Source organism: Vicia villosa, unplaced genomic scaffold, assembly GCF_029867415.1.
Source record: "Vicia villosa cultivar HV-30 ecotype Madison, WI unplaced genomic scaffold, Vvil1.0 ctg.000857F_1_1, whole genome shotgun sequence".
NCBI classification, from domain to species: domain Eukaryota; kingdom Viridiplantae; phylum Streptophyta; class Magnoliopsida; order Fabales; family Fabaceae; genus Vicia; species Vicia villosa.
Genome location: NW_026705386.1, coordinates 617,992 through 634,889, shown reverse-complemented (window position 1 = coordinate 634,889; position 16,898 = coordinate 617,992). Strand labels below are relative to the sequence as shown.

At 36.7% G+C, this 16,898-nt stretch overlaps 2 protein-coding genes across 2 annotated transcripts; both read left to right on the top strand.

The window, feature by feature from the left end:
* Positions 1-2,764: 2,764 nt before the first annotated feature.
* Positions 2,765-7,729, top strand: LOC131631694 (U2 small nuclear ribonucleoprotein B'' 2-like). Its single transcript, XM_058902462.1, has 5 exons — positions 2,765-2,917; positions 4,059-4,231; positions 4,735-4,828; positions 6,803-6,885; positions 7,166-7,729. The coding sequence occupies exons 1-5, from the start codon at positions 2,845-2,847 to the stop codon at positions 7,439-7,441; spliced, it is 699 nt and encodes a 232-aa protein (XP_058758445.1). The 5' UTR covers positions 2,765-2,844; the 3' UTR covers positions 7,442-7,729.
* Positions 7,730-12,903: 5,174 nt separating this feature from the next.
* Positions 12,904-16,666, top strand: LOC131631711 (uncharacterized). Its single transcript, XM_058902475.1, has 3 exons — positions 12,904-14,245; positions 14,519-14,725; positions 16,620-16,666. Exons 1-3 carry the CDS (start codon positions 12,904-12,906, stop codon positions 16,664-16,666), a joined length of 1,596 nt encoding a protein of 531 aa, XP_058758458.1.
* Positions 16,667-16,898: the final 232 nt, after the last annotated feature.

The window sequence follows — 16,898 nt, the reverse complement described above, 5'->3', positions numbered from 1 at the left end:
TTTTGAAGAACCACTTGGTGAACGCGGGGTATGCCTTAAACCAACCTGGATTTCAATACTACCGCCGAGAAATAGCGTTGACAAATCCAGATGCAGGGAGGTGGATTGACAGCATTGACAGAGCGAGATGGACTAGGTCATACGACGATGGGGCTAGGTGGGGTCACATGACTACAAATCTTGTGGAATCAATGAACGGGGTTTTCAAAGGCATTCGAAGCCTACCTGTAACTGCCTTGGTTAGTTCTACGTATTTTCGGATGGCAACTCTGTTCGCAACAAGAGGTAAGCGGTGGAATTCAGTGTTACAAACACAACAGGTCTACAACGATGTGTGTATGAAATATATACAACAGGAATCCGCCAAGGGTAACACTCACCGAGTGACCGAGTTCGACCGTCATGGCCACACCTTCAGTGTAAAGGAAACAATTGACCACAACCAGGGACTTCCACGACAACAGTATCGCGTCAATATCCCAGATCGTTGGTGCGACTGTGGCCAATTTCAAGCATATCGCATGCCTTGCTCCCATGTCCTTGCAGCATGTTCACATACTCACTTTGATGCATTATCTTTGGTATCCGAAATTTACAAGGTATCAACGTTGCTCAACGTATACGTCAATTACTTTCCAGTGGTAGCAATGGAAGCATATTGGCCTGTGTACGAGGGGGAAACAGTTTGGCATAACGATTTAATGCGTCGGAATAAAAGCGGTCGACCAAACAGCATGCGTATTAGAACCGAGATGGATGTCACTGAAAAAATGCAGAGGAAGTGTAGTATATGTCGTGAGGTAGGACATAATAGGAACAAATGTCCTAATTGCGGTGCTAGCTCCACAACATAGTATTTAGGTGTTATGTGTCTTTGTAATTTATTTTTTCAATGAAATGAAATCAAATTATTAGTTAAAAAAATACAGATGGTAAATAAATTAACAAAAAAATTATATAAACAAATAATGTTGAAAAAAGAGTTGGAAAAATTATATAAAAAAAATTAGAAAAAAAAATAGCCAAGAAAAAAATAACAAAAAAAAAAAGAAAAAAAAATAGGGGGGGTGTTGTCGCCGGGGGGGTGGCGACAACACCAAAACAATACAAAGGAGGCGCCAGGCCCACTGACGATAACTCCTAGGCCCAAAACGTTGTCGCCACCCCCTGGCGACAACGTGTTAAAATTAAAAAAAAAAACATTTTTGTAAATATTTTGAAAACCTTGTTATTTTTGAATTTTTTTTTAAAAAAACTGGATATTTAAAAAAAAAATCACTTTTTGTTATATTTTGTAAAAAAAAAATGTTGATGTTTGCTAACTAGGCATCAAATCGAAGATGGTATTTTGCTGACTACGACTCAACATTGGTGACAAATGGATTTCTTATGTGCCATTAAACACCAACAACAATTATTAATATTTTTTCTTCACCCCCTCCTTCTTCTCCATTAATATTCACCATCTTCATCAAATCAAAAAATTTTAATTAAAATTTTAAAATCAGAATAGACAAAAAATAAATAAGTAATTGAACACTGAACACAATAAAAAAAATTTTTTCTTCACCCCTTCTTCTTCTCCATTAATAATGAATTGAATAAAGAATTATGAGGTTTAATTTCAGATTTTTGAGTTTAGAAATTTTTTTAGAGCATATTGTGAAGTTGATCTACAAACTCTGAACTAGAAAACAAACAACAAAAATCATGAAGATTTAATTAGTTTAAATTCATTTTAATTTTAGAAACAATGAATGATAATGATTTTTTTTTTCTAAAAAGATATTCATTAATTCAAATTGAAAAATACATCGATTATTACAAATTCAAGATCGCTAAAAATTGAAAAAGGTGAATCTGCAAACAATTTTGCAGCACCTAGATTAATAGCATACGGCAATATGAAAGTGCCTACAAATATGACAAAATAAAAGTCATCAGAATATTCATACTTTTGAATCTGCAACATTGACACTCAAGTCTTTCTCAGATCTACAATGATTTGAAGTAAATGTGTCAATCTGGACCAACAAACACCGTACTAAGACGGGAAAACCAACAAATACCACACAAGATGATGAAAACTTAAAAACACACAAAAAAAAAAAGCAAATTTATATGAATAACCACTTCTTTAATTAAAAAGAGAAAGAAAAACGGTGTTGAGGAATGATTTTCAGCCAAAAATGGCCAAAAACCACCCCCTACAATGAAAGAATAAGAATTAAGAGTTAAAAGCACAATTTTTTTATAAAAAAAAACTACTTTTCGCTTTATTATATGGATTCATAAAATGGGTGGTGGCAACATTAAAATTAAAATGAAAAACATTCATTTCGCCGTAGAGAGTAATTTATTCCTTAAAAATCTATTTTAGTCCTTCATAAATATTATACAAGTTAAATTAGTCCTTTATAAAAAAAACTAATTTAATCATTTACAAAATTTTATCGGATCATATCAGTCCTTTGTTAATATTTTCCTCAAATCAGTTTTTTCTTATTTTTAAACCGTGTCGGAATTGTCACGTTAAACTTTATTTTTTATTTTTTATTTTTTAAATGTTAAATTGATTTTTATTTATAATTTTATTTAGTAAATTTTTTTAACCAACACTAATATTAGGATAGTCAAATAATAACAGAGACATTTTAGTGGATATGAAAATAAGGGGTGCCATATATGAGTGGGGTAGCCGCACAAAATCTCTAGTAACTATTGGCAAACATGGGCCGGGCTTTCCATGAAAAGCCCAAAAACAAACTGTAACACTCGAGTGTCTCGACTAAAGCGCTAGGGCTCACAACGTTCACCGTTCTTCAATCAGAAACCGAAGAAAGGATGCTCTCAGGGGACATACCTCCAAATCAAACCATTTACGTTAAGAATCTCAACGAAAAGGTCAAGAAAGATGGTAAATTTCTTTCACACCATTATCAATCCCACGTTTTGTATCGTTTTTCCTACTTCAATTTTGCATTTACTACCGTTTTCTAGCTTTGTTATGATTTTTGAAATTTTCAAGCTTAGAATTGTTTCTGGTAGTTTTGAAGTTAGGTTATGGTTGAATTTGGTTAATTGAGAGTCGTGCTTACAAATTCAACTATGTTTCAGTTTTGTACTGATTTATTAGGGTGGCTTTGGATTTGGCTTAGGAATCGTATTGCTGATTCTCGTCTTTCTAATGCTGAATTTTTCTTACATTAATATGTTGGAAAGTTTAGTTTAATTGGATTGGGCATTTATCAGTTGAACAACATTGAAGTTTAGTTTATAGCGGGATTTGGGGCTTACGCAATAAAATCGGATACTCTCAAACTTAGATTGCCAGTTTTTTCCTTCATCTATCCATTCATCTAATTTTGAAAAGTTAAAAAATATGTAATCAAAATTAATGTCTTTAATCCCCTTTCATTGTTCACCAACTGTGAAGCGTACTTCTAAAATGGTGAAGTACCGGTTACGGGTAAACGAACCGTGCTTGTGTTACTTCTTTTTTCTCATTATTCGGTTTTGAGTGAAAATGTTATATTGTGAACTGAACAATTTAGTTCTCAACTCATATATTTATAAAAAAACTTTTATTTTTTTGTTAACGTACCCGTACTTTGATTTTTAAATGTTGTATCCCGTACTGGTACCAGTACCTGTACTGAGTACCGTACCCGTATCTATGCATCATAGTTATCATTGAATATTGCACAAAATGGGTGTATGTAAAGAAATGCATATGCGAGAATTTTTCACATGTCTAATTAAAATTCTAATATCTTAGTTCTAATTCTTAAAGCCTAATTTTTGCTCTAATTTGTTCAAGAAATATTAGAACAAGTGTCTATTATTATCATCGTAAATGTGGTGTGTCGAACACTGATCCAATATGTGACAGCAGACACCCCTAGCTTTAGGGGTGTTCGTATTTCATAGTATATGTGGATCAAATTATACCTGAGGAGTGTTTGTGCTTCATTCTATTGATATTTGTATTGCAAAACTCATTGTTGGATTGAAATTTAGCATTATGACCTATGTTCTGTTTGTTGTCTCTGTGGCAGAGTTGAAGAGATCTCTGTACTGCTTATTCTCTCAATATGGAAGAATATTGGACATCATTGCTCTAAAGACACCTAAGCTTCGAGGACAGGCATGGGTTTGTTTTAGTGAAGTAACTGCTGCCAGTAATGCAGTACGACAGATGCAAAACTTCCCATTTTATGAAAAACCCATGGTATTCAAGTTATAAATCCTATATTTGTTAATTTCTGTACAGTTATGTTCATAAATCTGTTGCATTTTATGTCTTTCTTAGGAACCTTTTCGTGGTGCCTGCTCAAGTTATATTACTCTGTTTAATTTTGAATCTTGTAACTTCTCTTAATGACCATCATGGAATTATGTTCAAACATGTCCAAATATAGATGATTGTAAGGTTTTAGTTAATATTATGGTTTAATTTTCTCTGGTCCAAACATCTACTGTCCTGGATCCAATGCATGTTCATTATCTTGTAAGAATTCTTAACTGAATATGATGCTTAAGCTTTCTTTGATCCAAACATCTGTTGTTCCTGTTGTCAGTTTGTTCATTATCAAGAATGAAAGATGTGGGTGATATATCCCATGTTTTTTATTTATCCTTTCTTGTTGAGAAAGTTACTTGGTATTTTGATTTATCTTTTTTCTACCAATAATATGCTTCTAAAAGCTTTTTTCTGGAAATAATTTGATGCAGAGAATTCAATATGCAAAAACAAAGTCAGATTGTATTGCTAAAGAAGAGGGAAGTTTTGTTCCAAGGGAAAAGAAAAAGAAACAAGAGGAGAAAGGTGAATAATCATTTATTTTTTCCTATCAGGCCACAGGCTTACTCATTTTCTGAATTGTGTTTTTGGACTCTTGCATGTTGAATCTACCATTATCACGTCCCTTTGAAGTGGTAATGTCAGTTTGCAATGACTGAACGATCATATGTAATGTAAGATTTTAGCATTCTAATACTTGTCACGAGCTCCACTTTGATTAGGAGAGTGCTGTTGGAGGTAGGAGAAGAGAATGCTTATGAGTGCTGTTTACATTACTTTGATTAGGAGAGTGCTGTTTACATTACATAGTAGTTTCTCAGTTTTATTCCTAGGAAGTAAAATAAACCCCAATGAAAGGTGGTGAGTTATCCTCCTTTCCCTACCTTTTCTAACTCCCAAACAAAGTCTTACATTCTGATTGAGAGTTTGAAGGGGAAGAGAAAGCTTTTGGTGGAAGGGAATGAGAGAGAAATCTTCCACCTTATTTGAGACATTGAACGATAAGGGAATATTTATCATTAAAATAGTTTTAATTTTAAGAGTATGATAACATGGAAAAGATTTGAAGAATTTATCTAACCCCTCTAGAATTCTCCTCCAACACATATTTTTAGTTCTCATATATTAGGGGTTCTTTTACTTTGAAGAATATTAAACTCCCCCATTCAAGTTGGGGAACTATCCTTCCTTATATTTCCCTAGGTTCTCCCCTCCCATCCCGAGACCCTTAGGCTATGTTTGGGAGTTTGGAGGGGAAGGGAGGGGAGGGCTTTGAAAAATAGGAAGAATTGGGTGAAAATGATAAAAAGATTTTGGATAGGAGGGTTTTGGAGGGTTTGAGTTTATTCATAACACCAAAAACCCCATAAAATGGGGGAACTCAAAAATTGTATTGAAGGAGGGTTTTGGAGGGTTTCGAAGGGCTTATATAAATTTTCCAAATATCTTTTAGGTTGTTATAGTATTCTGAAAATTAAAAATTTAGTAATGATAATGACTCTTTTATCATTCTAAACAAAATCATTTTTTCAAAAAATGTCAAATATTTTTTTATATTTTTTTAAAAATTCATTTTTGGAAGCCTTCCCCTCCCCTCCCCTCCAAACTCCCAAACATAGCCTTAGGGTGCATTTTAGACATTAAGATTTGATATTAGCAGAATGGTACAGAACAAATACATGTGCCTCAACAATTTTTGTCTCATATGTTGGTGGTCAATGCACAACAAAAGCTAATCATGTAAAATATACTGCAATTGTATCTCTAATTTTTGAAGCAGTGTATCTCTTTGTTAACTTATAGCTTGTTCACTTTGTGCGTGTGTGTCTCTTTGTTAACTTATAGCTTGTTCACTTTGTGCGTGTGTGTCTCAAAATGTCCCTTTGTTTGTTTACATTTGAAATTGAAATTTTTACGCTAATTGGTATTTTATTAATTATGTGTCATTTTTGTCAATTTGAGGTTTTTTTTAGTCTTTTTTAATTTTATTTTTCACAAACTCCTACATGTCTAGTCTCTGGACCCTTCACGAATTTACAGAGACCCTTCATGAGTATATGAGAGAGGGGAGTGAGGAGGGGCAAGTTGTTTCCTTGTATGGTTAGTTTTGTTAAATGCAACTGAACAAACTAGTTTGAGCTATCCTATCATTGTCTGGTCTTATAGGGCCACGAACTGGTTTTCAAACTGGTTCATCATACAAAAAAGACCATTTCTGTTCAGTTCGATTGATATATGCAATGCTTTGTTCAGTCTGGTTGGATTTTCTGGTGAATTGAACCGTGACTAACCTATTATTACTTAATTTCATTGGCCTAAAGATAATGGGATTGAAATATGCTGATATAATGTTACTGTCTAGCTATTCAGTATTCATAAATTATTAGTTCCTTTCTGATCTTGTTGCTTATATATGAATCAATGTTAGTTCCTTTATTGATTGGCAGTCATTTCTCATTATTTTTTATTTGTTTGATTCTTTTTTTTTTTACTGTACAGCTGAGAAAAAGAGGTACCCTGAGGAATCAAAACCATCTTCCGTGCCAAATGGAACACATGGTGCAAGTAATGGTGGCCCAACAGTAAGTTCATTTAATCCACTTTGATTATAATGCCTGATTTTCTCTCGGGCAAAAGTCTCGGCTCTAGACTGTGAAGAGTTTGTTGGTTCTGAATTATGATATATATCAATTTTGCCCCCTTTTTTAATAAATTGGATCATCAGATCAATATTTGAATCCTAGTCCCGAGAGCATTATACATTTATAGAATGCCGATTATTGTCAATAATTCTTCAATTTCATGCACTTGTGTTGATATTACACACAATTTACACATGATATGTACTCTTCATATCCGCAGGCCTCATTCCGTCCAGGGTCTAATTCCCAAGAAGCAGCTGCTCCTAACAATATTTTGTTCATAGAGAACTTGCCTTACGAAACTACCGGTAGAATGCTTGAAATGCTCTTCGAACAATACCCTGGGTTTAAGGAAGTGCGCTTGATTGATGCAAAGCCAGGTATCGCATTTGTAGATTTTGAAGATGACATACAATCATCCATGGCAATGCAGGCTCTTCAAGGCTTCAAAATCACCCCTCAAAATCCCATGGTTATAAACTTTGCTAAGAAGTAACTAATTGATTTTCTGCAATCAGTATTTGAAGTAAATTTTGCACACTGTATTGGTGTAATTGCAGAAGTTGTAAGTTTACAGGAATTTAGATACAACTAGACAGAAAATGAGCAATCTTCCACATTTCTGGGAAGTTTGAGATAGTGATTGGTATAATCATGTCTATTGGTTGTATGTGGTTTTATTTTTTATTTTCTCTGTAAAACATGTTCTCCTCTACTCTGTAAACTAGGTTCCATGAGCTGTTTCATTTCACCGGCCCTTAAATTTTCTGTTTTTTATTTTGGATTTAACCTGCCATCCAAAAAATTAAACTTGACACTCCCAAAGATATGTGCTACTACTCTTATGCCCTTATAATTAATTATTTTTTTTGCGTTTACTGGAAATTTCAAGAAAATACTGGAAAAAAAATTACTGGCTGTAGTTCATTTTTTATTTTTCTTTTACATAACTAGAAATTTCAAAATTTTGATAAATTACAGCATTTTCTTAAATTTATTAGAAATTTTTAAATTTTCAGTAATATAATTTTTTTTTCAAAAATAAAAATAAAGTACTGGAAATTTGGTATGTTATTGCAGATTTTGAAAAATTTATTGAAATTTCTTTCTACCCACCTGTCAAATTTGTTAATGGGTAACTTGGAAATTAAGCAAAAATGTGGGATTCTAGATTCAATTTGGTGGCGGCAAGTTAAATTATCTTTATCTTGTTGTCATTTTTCTTTGCATCCAAATTTGGTATATTATCAGAAATTTTGAAAAGTTTACCTGAAAGTTTTGTTCTTTCCACCTCTCACATTTGTTAATGGATAATTTAAAAATTAAGCAAAAATGGGGGGTTTCAGATTCAAGTTGGGGATGGCAAATTAAATCATCTTTATCTTATTGCTATTTTTCTTTGCATCCATACGAAGCTTTCACACTCTAGATTTTCCCAATTCACTCCTCAAAACGCTGGCTTTTTGGAAGCTAGTTTCGGTAGGGTATATACTGTGAAATCCTTATACTGTGAAGTCTTTAACTCTTTGAATTTGATCAGACTTGTGATTTTGCTGATTGCTAGAAAAAGTGTTCCTGAAATGATTCAATAAAATGCAAAGTTTCAGTCATGTTGGCAATTGAGTGACATATAATATTAACTTAATATTTACAATTTATCTTTTTGAATTTGATGAGACTTGTGAATTTGCATAGAGTGCTGGAAAAAGAAAACCATTAATTAAATAAAATCCAAAATTTTAGTGAGAAAGTGAAATTGTAAGGATTTTTTGCAACAAATCTATGTCAAATCTTATTAATTAGGGTCTTCAGAAATTATTGAACTATGCTATGAAGTTTGGGCCAGCATGGCTTATCTTGTCTTAACAAAGAATAGAGAAAAAAAGGTTAGTCAAAGATTTTGATTATTGACTATTCAAATACTACAATGGTCAAAGTGGATATAACACTCCTTCCACCTTCTTCATGTCTCGTAAAAAGTAACATATTTAACTTCTACTCGATTGTAAAAAAAGTTAAATACTGCTTTTAATCCTAATTTTTAGTTCTAGTCTTTAAAAATACTCTTTGAACTTTACTCAGTAATTTCAATGAAAAAAAAATCCAAATAACCATGTTTAATAATTTATTTACACCAAAAACCATCTTTTCGAAAAAATTACCTGTATGACCAGGTTTCAGAGGTGGTCTCCACATAGGAGCCACCTCAGGTGGCGCCAATGACTAATTTCTCATAACCTATGCGCCACCCAGGGTGGCATCAATGTATATTTTTGTCTTTTTAGCCACCTAGGGTGGCGCCTATGTACATATATATATTTTTTTTTATTTTTTTTTATTTTTTTTTAATTGTTTATATACTATTTTTTTTTTATATTTTTTTTATTTATTAATAAAATTGTTTTTAACATAAATAAATAATGAAACACCACATGTCATTCATTCCAAACATTACAAATACAAGAAATGCAGAAACAACATTACAAATACGGTCATACAGTTCAAACATTACAAATACGGTAAAAAAAAGAAAATTTATAAAACATGGATATTATGCTATTCACGACCCCTCCGACCATGACCCCTCCGACCCGGCGCCGGACCATGACCCCTCTCACCGCCAGTTCCGCAATCTGGAACTGTTCGAATCCGGTTGGAAGGATCTCGACGACCCACTTCTCCACGCCCCCCCTATTCCTTGGTTGTTCTTGCTGTGTCTGGGTAGGTGGGCCTCGTATTAGCCCCTCCATGCGCTCGTTGGACATGTATTCTTGTATGTTGCTGTCAAATAGCCGGGTCCCCATGCCCTCAAAGATTTGTCTTGGCGGTGGAGTTGTGTCACATGGTCGGTAAAACCCAGCGCTTGATTGACCTTGAAAAAATGGCATTGTTTGTTGGGGTGTGGTGTACCCATATTGTTGGTGTTGTGGAAATTGGGATGTGGGGTATCCATGTTGTTGGTACTGTGACGATTGAGTGGTCATTTGCTCGTTTGGGTCGTAATTGTCATCTAGACCCATGTCGGGGCTGGGTTGCCTATTGTAGCTGGAGGGGCCGGCGTCGCCGTGTTGTTGGGTGAAGGCCCATGATTGTTGCTGGATGGGTTGCCTAGTGGAGGAGGAGGGGCCGGCGTCGTAGTGTTGTTGGGTGAAGCCCCACGATTGTTGTTGGACGGGTAGCCTAGTGGAGGGGTCGGCGTCACGGAGTTGTTGGGTGAAGCCCCATGATTGTTGTTGGATGGGTTGACTTTGGTAGGGCGTTGTTGGTGTTGTTTGATATTCCTCATGGTCAGGTTGTTCGGATGTTTGGCGTTGTCGGCGTTGTTGGCGTTGTTGGGGTGGTTGTTGGGGTGGTTGTTGTGCGTATTGTTGTTGGCGGGGGTCGTGTAGGTAGTAGGGGTCGGACACATACATATCGGGGGTTGTGACTGTTCTATACCAAGCAAGGTATCCCGCGGTTGGAAACATGGGGAGTTGGGCAACAGGGAATTGTAGCAGACGGCTGCGACGCTGCTTCCACATCTCACAAAATTCAGGTGCGAATGTACGATAATCTGCGTGGTCCCATTGATTGTTAACTCTTTTAATATGCCAGCGACCCAAATCAGTGGGGGGATCCGGGATCGGTTGATGCATGCCAAACTGCAGTCTCACACGGTCAGATTGGTGCATCTCCACGATGTTGAACCTTATTATCGGTACTACTGCAGTCCAAACTTCCCGGTCACTCTCGTTTGGCTCATGGTCCAGCAACAAGTATGGTCTCCAATTAAACTGCGTAGGAGAAAAAATAACATATTATTAAAAAACATGATGAATTGTAATACATCTATATGATCATATAAAAGTTTAGGGGTAATACATCTTCAGCTCGGAGGTGATCAATTAGGTCCCGATACAAAACAACACTCCCCCTCGGATTCTTACTGTAATCCAATTTAGGACCACAGAACCTAAGAAAAAAGAGCAAAAATGTTATTTCAGATTTTTATGTAAAAGAGAGTTAGCGTTCAAGGAATAGCGTTGAAAAAGAGAAAAAGACGTACCTTGTTGCATAAGGGAACGTGTAGTTGTTCCTGCCTGCAGGGGATAGCGTCGGCATTCTCCACCAACCCCATACTTGTAGGAGGAACGCACATCCATAGAAGGTGCACTTCTCGGCAACCGCGTTCTTACAAAGAGACTGGTATAACATCGCCAAAACGGCGGACCCCTAACTATATTTCCTAATCTTGCTAATACTATCAAATTTACTTAAATAGAAAAAGTTGACAGTGTTACCTGTCGACTCCGGGAATAAAAGTTTACCAAACATCAGCATTATATAGACCTTAGTCATTAACCAAACATGCTCCTCGGTAGAGTTGTCCATAAAGACGAGTTCATCATAGTAAGCTCTAAGGGAGGCCAGACTGATACCCTGGCCTCTTGAACCTTGAGTAGGCACAACTAGATCTCTTCCCAACACTCTCTCACACATTGAATTAGCATGTTGAACAGATCCATTAACAGCCTTGCCATCAATGGGCAGACCAAGTAACATATAAACATCCTCTAGAGTAACAGTACACTCACCTATTGGAAGATGAAACGTGTGGGTTTCAGGCCTCCATCGCTCTTGTAAGGCAAGGATGAATTTTCTGTCTATGGTGTTGTTGCTGACTTTTATGATATGTCCGAAGCCACATGCTTGGAGATTCGGAATAATCCTCTCGTCGGGTTCAACATAAGCGTGAGAACGTGTACGGAATCGGTCAACAGCCTAAGAACCACAAATAAATCGATTAAACTGGATATCATATACGCATAGGTGTTTAGAAATAAATAAGTATAAACTTACATAGGTCGCCAAATTCGCTCTAGTTCCTCTGTGTGTTTCACCCATGGTAAGTAGTTGTTGAGCCATTTTCAAGAACTCTTTAAGTTTTCTGCGGATTTGAAAATGCAAAGTGGTTTTTTGAAGAAGAAGAATATATGTTGGTGAAAAGAAAGCAAGTCTATGAGAGTATTTATAGAGGGTTGGTGGTTGCTGATGTTAAGTGCATGAGGGCCAAGTGGTGAGCATGCATGTGATACAGATATCAAAGTGATAAAGATGGGTTCACATGCATTCTGTGTTGAAATGACCATGCATTCCCGTGTTTTGTGCTGACTTTGTCTAAGCATGCATGCATTAATTGTTTCTGGCAGAATAGACTAGGCCTGCATCCCGTGTTCGGTGCTGAATTGTCTAGGCATGCATGCATACAGTATTTCGATGCAGGTAGATCACATGCTGGCGGATCAGATTAGGGTTTTGGCAGTGGGGACCACTAGACAAAATTAGGACAAAAAAAAACAAAAAAAAAAGAAATTGAACTAATGCGCCACCCCAGGTGGCGCCATGCTGGGAAAAAATTAACTAATGCGCCACCCCAGGTGGCGCCTACATGCAACCTTTTTTTTTTTTTAAAATTAGGGTTAGGGTTTTCTTGGTTAATTTTAGTATTTTTAGGGTTTAGGGTTTTCTAGCCGTTGTTTCACCGAAAATAATTAGCATACAGTCTTCGCATGTGATTGTACAGTGTGATGGAGTCTGATCAAGTCGACTGTGCTGCAGTTCACCAGTGTCAAGCACACCTCAAATCAACTCAGTACATTTGTGACGATTCAGGCATTCATTTTCCATCAACTTTATTCGCATGTGATTGTACAGTATGGTTGTGTCTGGTCAACTCGACTGTGCAGCAGTTCAGCAGTGTCATGCATACCTCAAATCAACTGTGAAACAGTCTGGTGTGCAGCAGTGTCATGCATTCATCAAATCAACTCAGTACGCATGTGATTGTATAGTATTCGCCTTCATAATTGTCATCACTCAATGTTCGTCTACATAAAGGAAGCCTATAACGTGTAAAATAACACAACACATTACACATCTGATTACACATCTGAAATAAAACTCTCTACCCACTCAACAATGGCCCCTCCACAATACATTATCAACGCTCATGTTTTTGGCGAGACCTATGACAACGAAGAAGTTGGTTTTCTGTTTAGAAACACTGAGGTTAAACGATTTTGTTTAAGCAGAAAAGCAAATTTCAGTTACTTCAAAGGGAGATTAGAGACGAAGCTTGCAATGGGTGGTGTATCCCAGATTTTTTACCAATACCGATTTCTTCGTGGAGACAACCCGGTCAAGTTTATCCAAGTTGAGATCAAAGACGATGAAGACATGCAGAATATGTTTGCCAATCATGAGTATTCTGGTTACGAATGCATAGAACTGTATGTTACTCTACCAGAAGTTCAACCCACGCAAATGGTTGAGTCACAAGTCATTGATGCACTTGGAGACAAGCAAGCAGAGGTCGACGTTGTAGATGAAGAAGAAGAAGCACCGGAAATAGAAGTTGATAACCTGGTAAACGAGGAAAGTGAAGATGAACCAGAAGTTGTTGTACCACGAGATCAAGTGCATATGCCTCCAGTGCACATGAGAAACCTGAATTTGGATGGGGATGACGAACCATCGACTGATATTTTCTATGATCCATACACCCAAACAGATCAACGGTTAAAAGTAGGAGACAAATTTCGTTCTAAGGAGGCATGTATCATGGCCATAAAAAGATTTCATATGGCAAACAATGTTGATTTTAGAGTTGATCGCGCCAATGTCGAAAGGTACAAAATTTACTGTAGAAACACTGATTGTGGATTCAGGTTGCATGCATCATACAGGAAGAGAAGTGACTCATGGGTTATAGGATATATTTCCCAAGATCACACATGTGTTAACACAAATGTTTCACAAGATCACCGTAAGCTAAGTTATGACATCATTTGTCAAGAAATCTTGCCTCTAGTTGAAAAAGATCCATCGTTAAAGGTGAAAACGATAATCTCTCATATCGTTGCAACGTACAACTACACTCCGTCTTATAGAAAGGCGTGGCTGGCGAAGACCAAGGCGATCGAAGTTGTGTATGGAAATTGGGAGGATTCGTATAAACGACTCCCACATTTCTTATATGCGCTTCAAATTTATGCTCCTGGAACTGTTACTATTTTAGAGACCCTTCCGGCGCAATCTCCAGACGGAACATCACTTCAAGGAAATGTGATATTCCACAGGCTCTTCTGGGCTTTCCGCCCATGTGTACAAGGATTTTCATATTGCAAACCAATTCTTCAAATAGATGGAACTTGGTTGTACGGAAAATATAAAGGCACCATGTTGATGGCTGTGGCTCAAGACGGTAATAGTAACATCTTTCCTGTTGCTTTCGCTCTTGTGGAAGGAGAAATTGCTGGAGGTTGGGGTTTCTTTCTCAGAAATCTTCGGACACACGTTGCCCCCCAACCTGGACTTTGCTTGATTTCAGACAGACATGCTGCCATCGAGAGTGCGTACAACAATCCAGCAAACGGGTGGCAAAACCCTACATCAACGCATGTTTACTGTATTCGACACATCGCACAAAATTTCATGCGGGAGATAAAGGACAGGGCTCTTCGGAAGACTCTTGTCAATGCCGGATATGCGTTGACTCAACCGACGTTCCAATATTATCGACATGAAATTGTAGCGGAAAATCCAGATGCAGGCAGATGGGTAGACAATCTTGCTAGAGAGAAATGGACCAGATCATACGACAACGGGAAGCGATGGGGGCACATGACTACGAATCTTGTGGAGTCTATGAACGGGTTGTTTAAGGGCATCAGACACCTTCCGATTACTGCCTTGGTGGAAGCAACATACTATAGGATGGCTTCTCTTTTCGCAAGAAGAGGTGAGCGTTGGAATGCAGTTATAGAATCCGGACAATTATGGAGCGAAACATGCGTCAAATTCATGAAAGAGCAATCTGCCAAAGCCAACAGCCACATTGTGACATCTTTCGATCGATTCAACCGGACCTTCAGTGTTAAAGAAACGATTGACCATAACGAGGGCCTTCAGAGACAACAATACAGGGTTCTTATAGATGAAGGGTGGTGCGATTGTGGAAAGTTTCAAGCCTTTCGGATGCCATGCTCTCATGTAATTGCAGCATGTTCGTATGCGCATCAAGATCCGTTAGCACTTTTATTTCCCATTTACAAGGCAGATACCTTGCTCGGGGTGTACAACAACTCATTTCAAGTGATGGCAAAGGAAGATTATTGGCCTACGTATGAAGGGGACGTGGTTTGGCATAATGATAACATGCGGAGAAAGAAAAGAGGTCGCCCGAACAGCACCCGGATCACAACCGAGATGGATCATGAGAAAATGGTACGAAAGTGTAGCATATGTCGTGAAGTCGGGCACAATAAAAATACTTGTCCTAACCGTGGATCAAATTCCACCAATAATTAGTTGTATGTCATTTGTATTTTGTATCTGTATTTTTATTGATAATGTTTTTGTATTTGTATTAGTATTAGTATTTGTATTTGTATTTGTATTTGTATTTGTATTTGTATTATCCTTTATTAAATCAACTAGTTATGTCTTTGTCTCGTAGTGAAATTGTCTTCATGGCCCATACTGCCACTCTTTATTTTGGACAGTCAGTCAAATACGCATGCTTTCGTCTAGTCCCATCAAGTCAGTCATTGATCAGTGTGTCTGCATTTATCATACATGTTAGGCGTGCTTGTAAACAGTACGCAACATCATTAATTTTTTCTACCCACTACTAATATAAATTAGGGGCTCCTATGGTTGAGTTTACACACAGTTACACAAACACCAAATACCAAACAATCACACAAACACAACCATGCCTCGCCGGACAACCATTAGGCCAGATGGATGTCACCGGACAACAGAGTTGCCGCCCCGGAGATCAACATGGCGTGCCGAACCTGAACCGGAGTATCGCAGAAGGAACGGACATGTCATATTCTCCGCCGTCAAACCTCCCATGCCGGTTATGTTTTGGAATATCTTTTCCGTCGAGCAACTCAAGAGGACTCTCCTGAGATTTTTAGAGGGGGAGTACGAGGCCGGCGAACAAATAAGAAGCATCAAGAGGCTTAAAACAAGGGCTGATGATGTGACTGGAGCAACGATAACTTTCTGGGATAACGTCGAATACGACATTGATGCCATTCAAATGATGCATGGACCTAATGACATTGTTTTAACCGTGGTGATTTCTTAGATGTTTTACTTTATCTTTTTCTGTTGGTTATTTTCGATGTACCTTTTAATTAATGAATGAACTACTCTTTTCCGTGGACGCTCGAGTTAGCTGATTCACTGATCTTATCTGTTGCAATTTAATATATATATTTTTTAATACTTTAAAATAAAAACAATTTTATTAATAAATAAAAAACACAAAATATAATTAATTTATTTATTTATGTTAAAAACAATTTTATTAATAAATAAAAAAAATTTTTAAAAAAAAATAGTATATAAACAATTAAAAAAAAACAAAAAAAAAATATATATATGTACATAGGCGCCACCCTAGGTGGCTAAAAAGACAAAAATATACATTGATGCCACCCTGGGTGGCGCATAGGTTAGGGGAATTGGACATTGGCGCCACCTGAGGTGGCTCCTATGTGGAGACCACCTCTGAAACCTGGTCATACAGGTAATTTTTCCGAAAAGATGGTTTTTGGTGTAAATAAATTATTAAACATGGTTATTTGGATTTTTTTTCTAATTTCAATTACCAATTTTAGTCAACGATATGCCATATGTTGCAACATGCAATGTGAACTTTAGTTAAAAAAAAAGGATTAAAATTGATAAGAAGAAAATTTGGGGTTATTTAAATTGATACTATGAGATGAAATCATAAATGAAATCATAAAATAAATGCAATTCAATAGGGCGGTAAATAATGAGATTTTATTATTTATAGTGTGAAGACCGATTTAGGTCCCTCACATAAATCACACAACCCAAATTAGTCCCTCACAAAAAAAAGGACTCGATTTAATCCCTTACAAAATTTAACT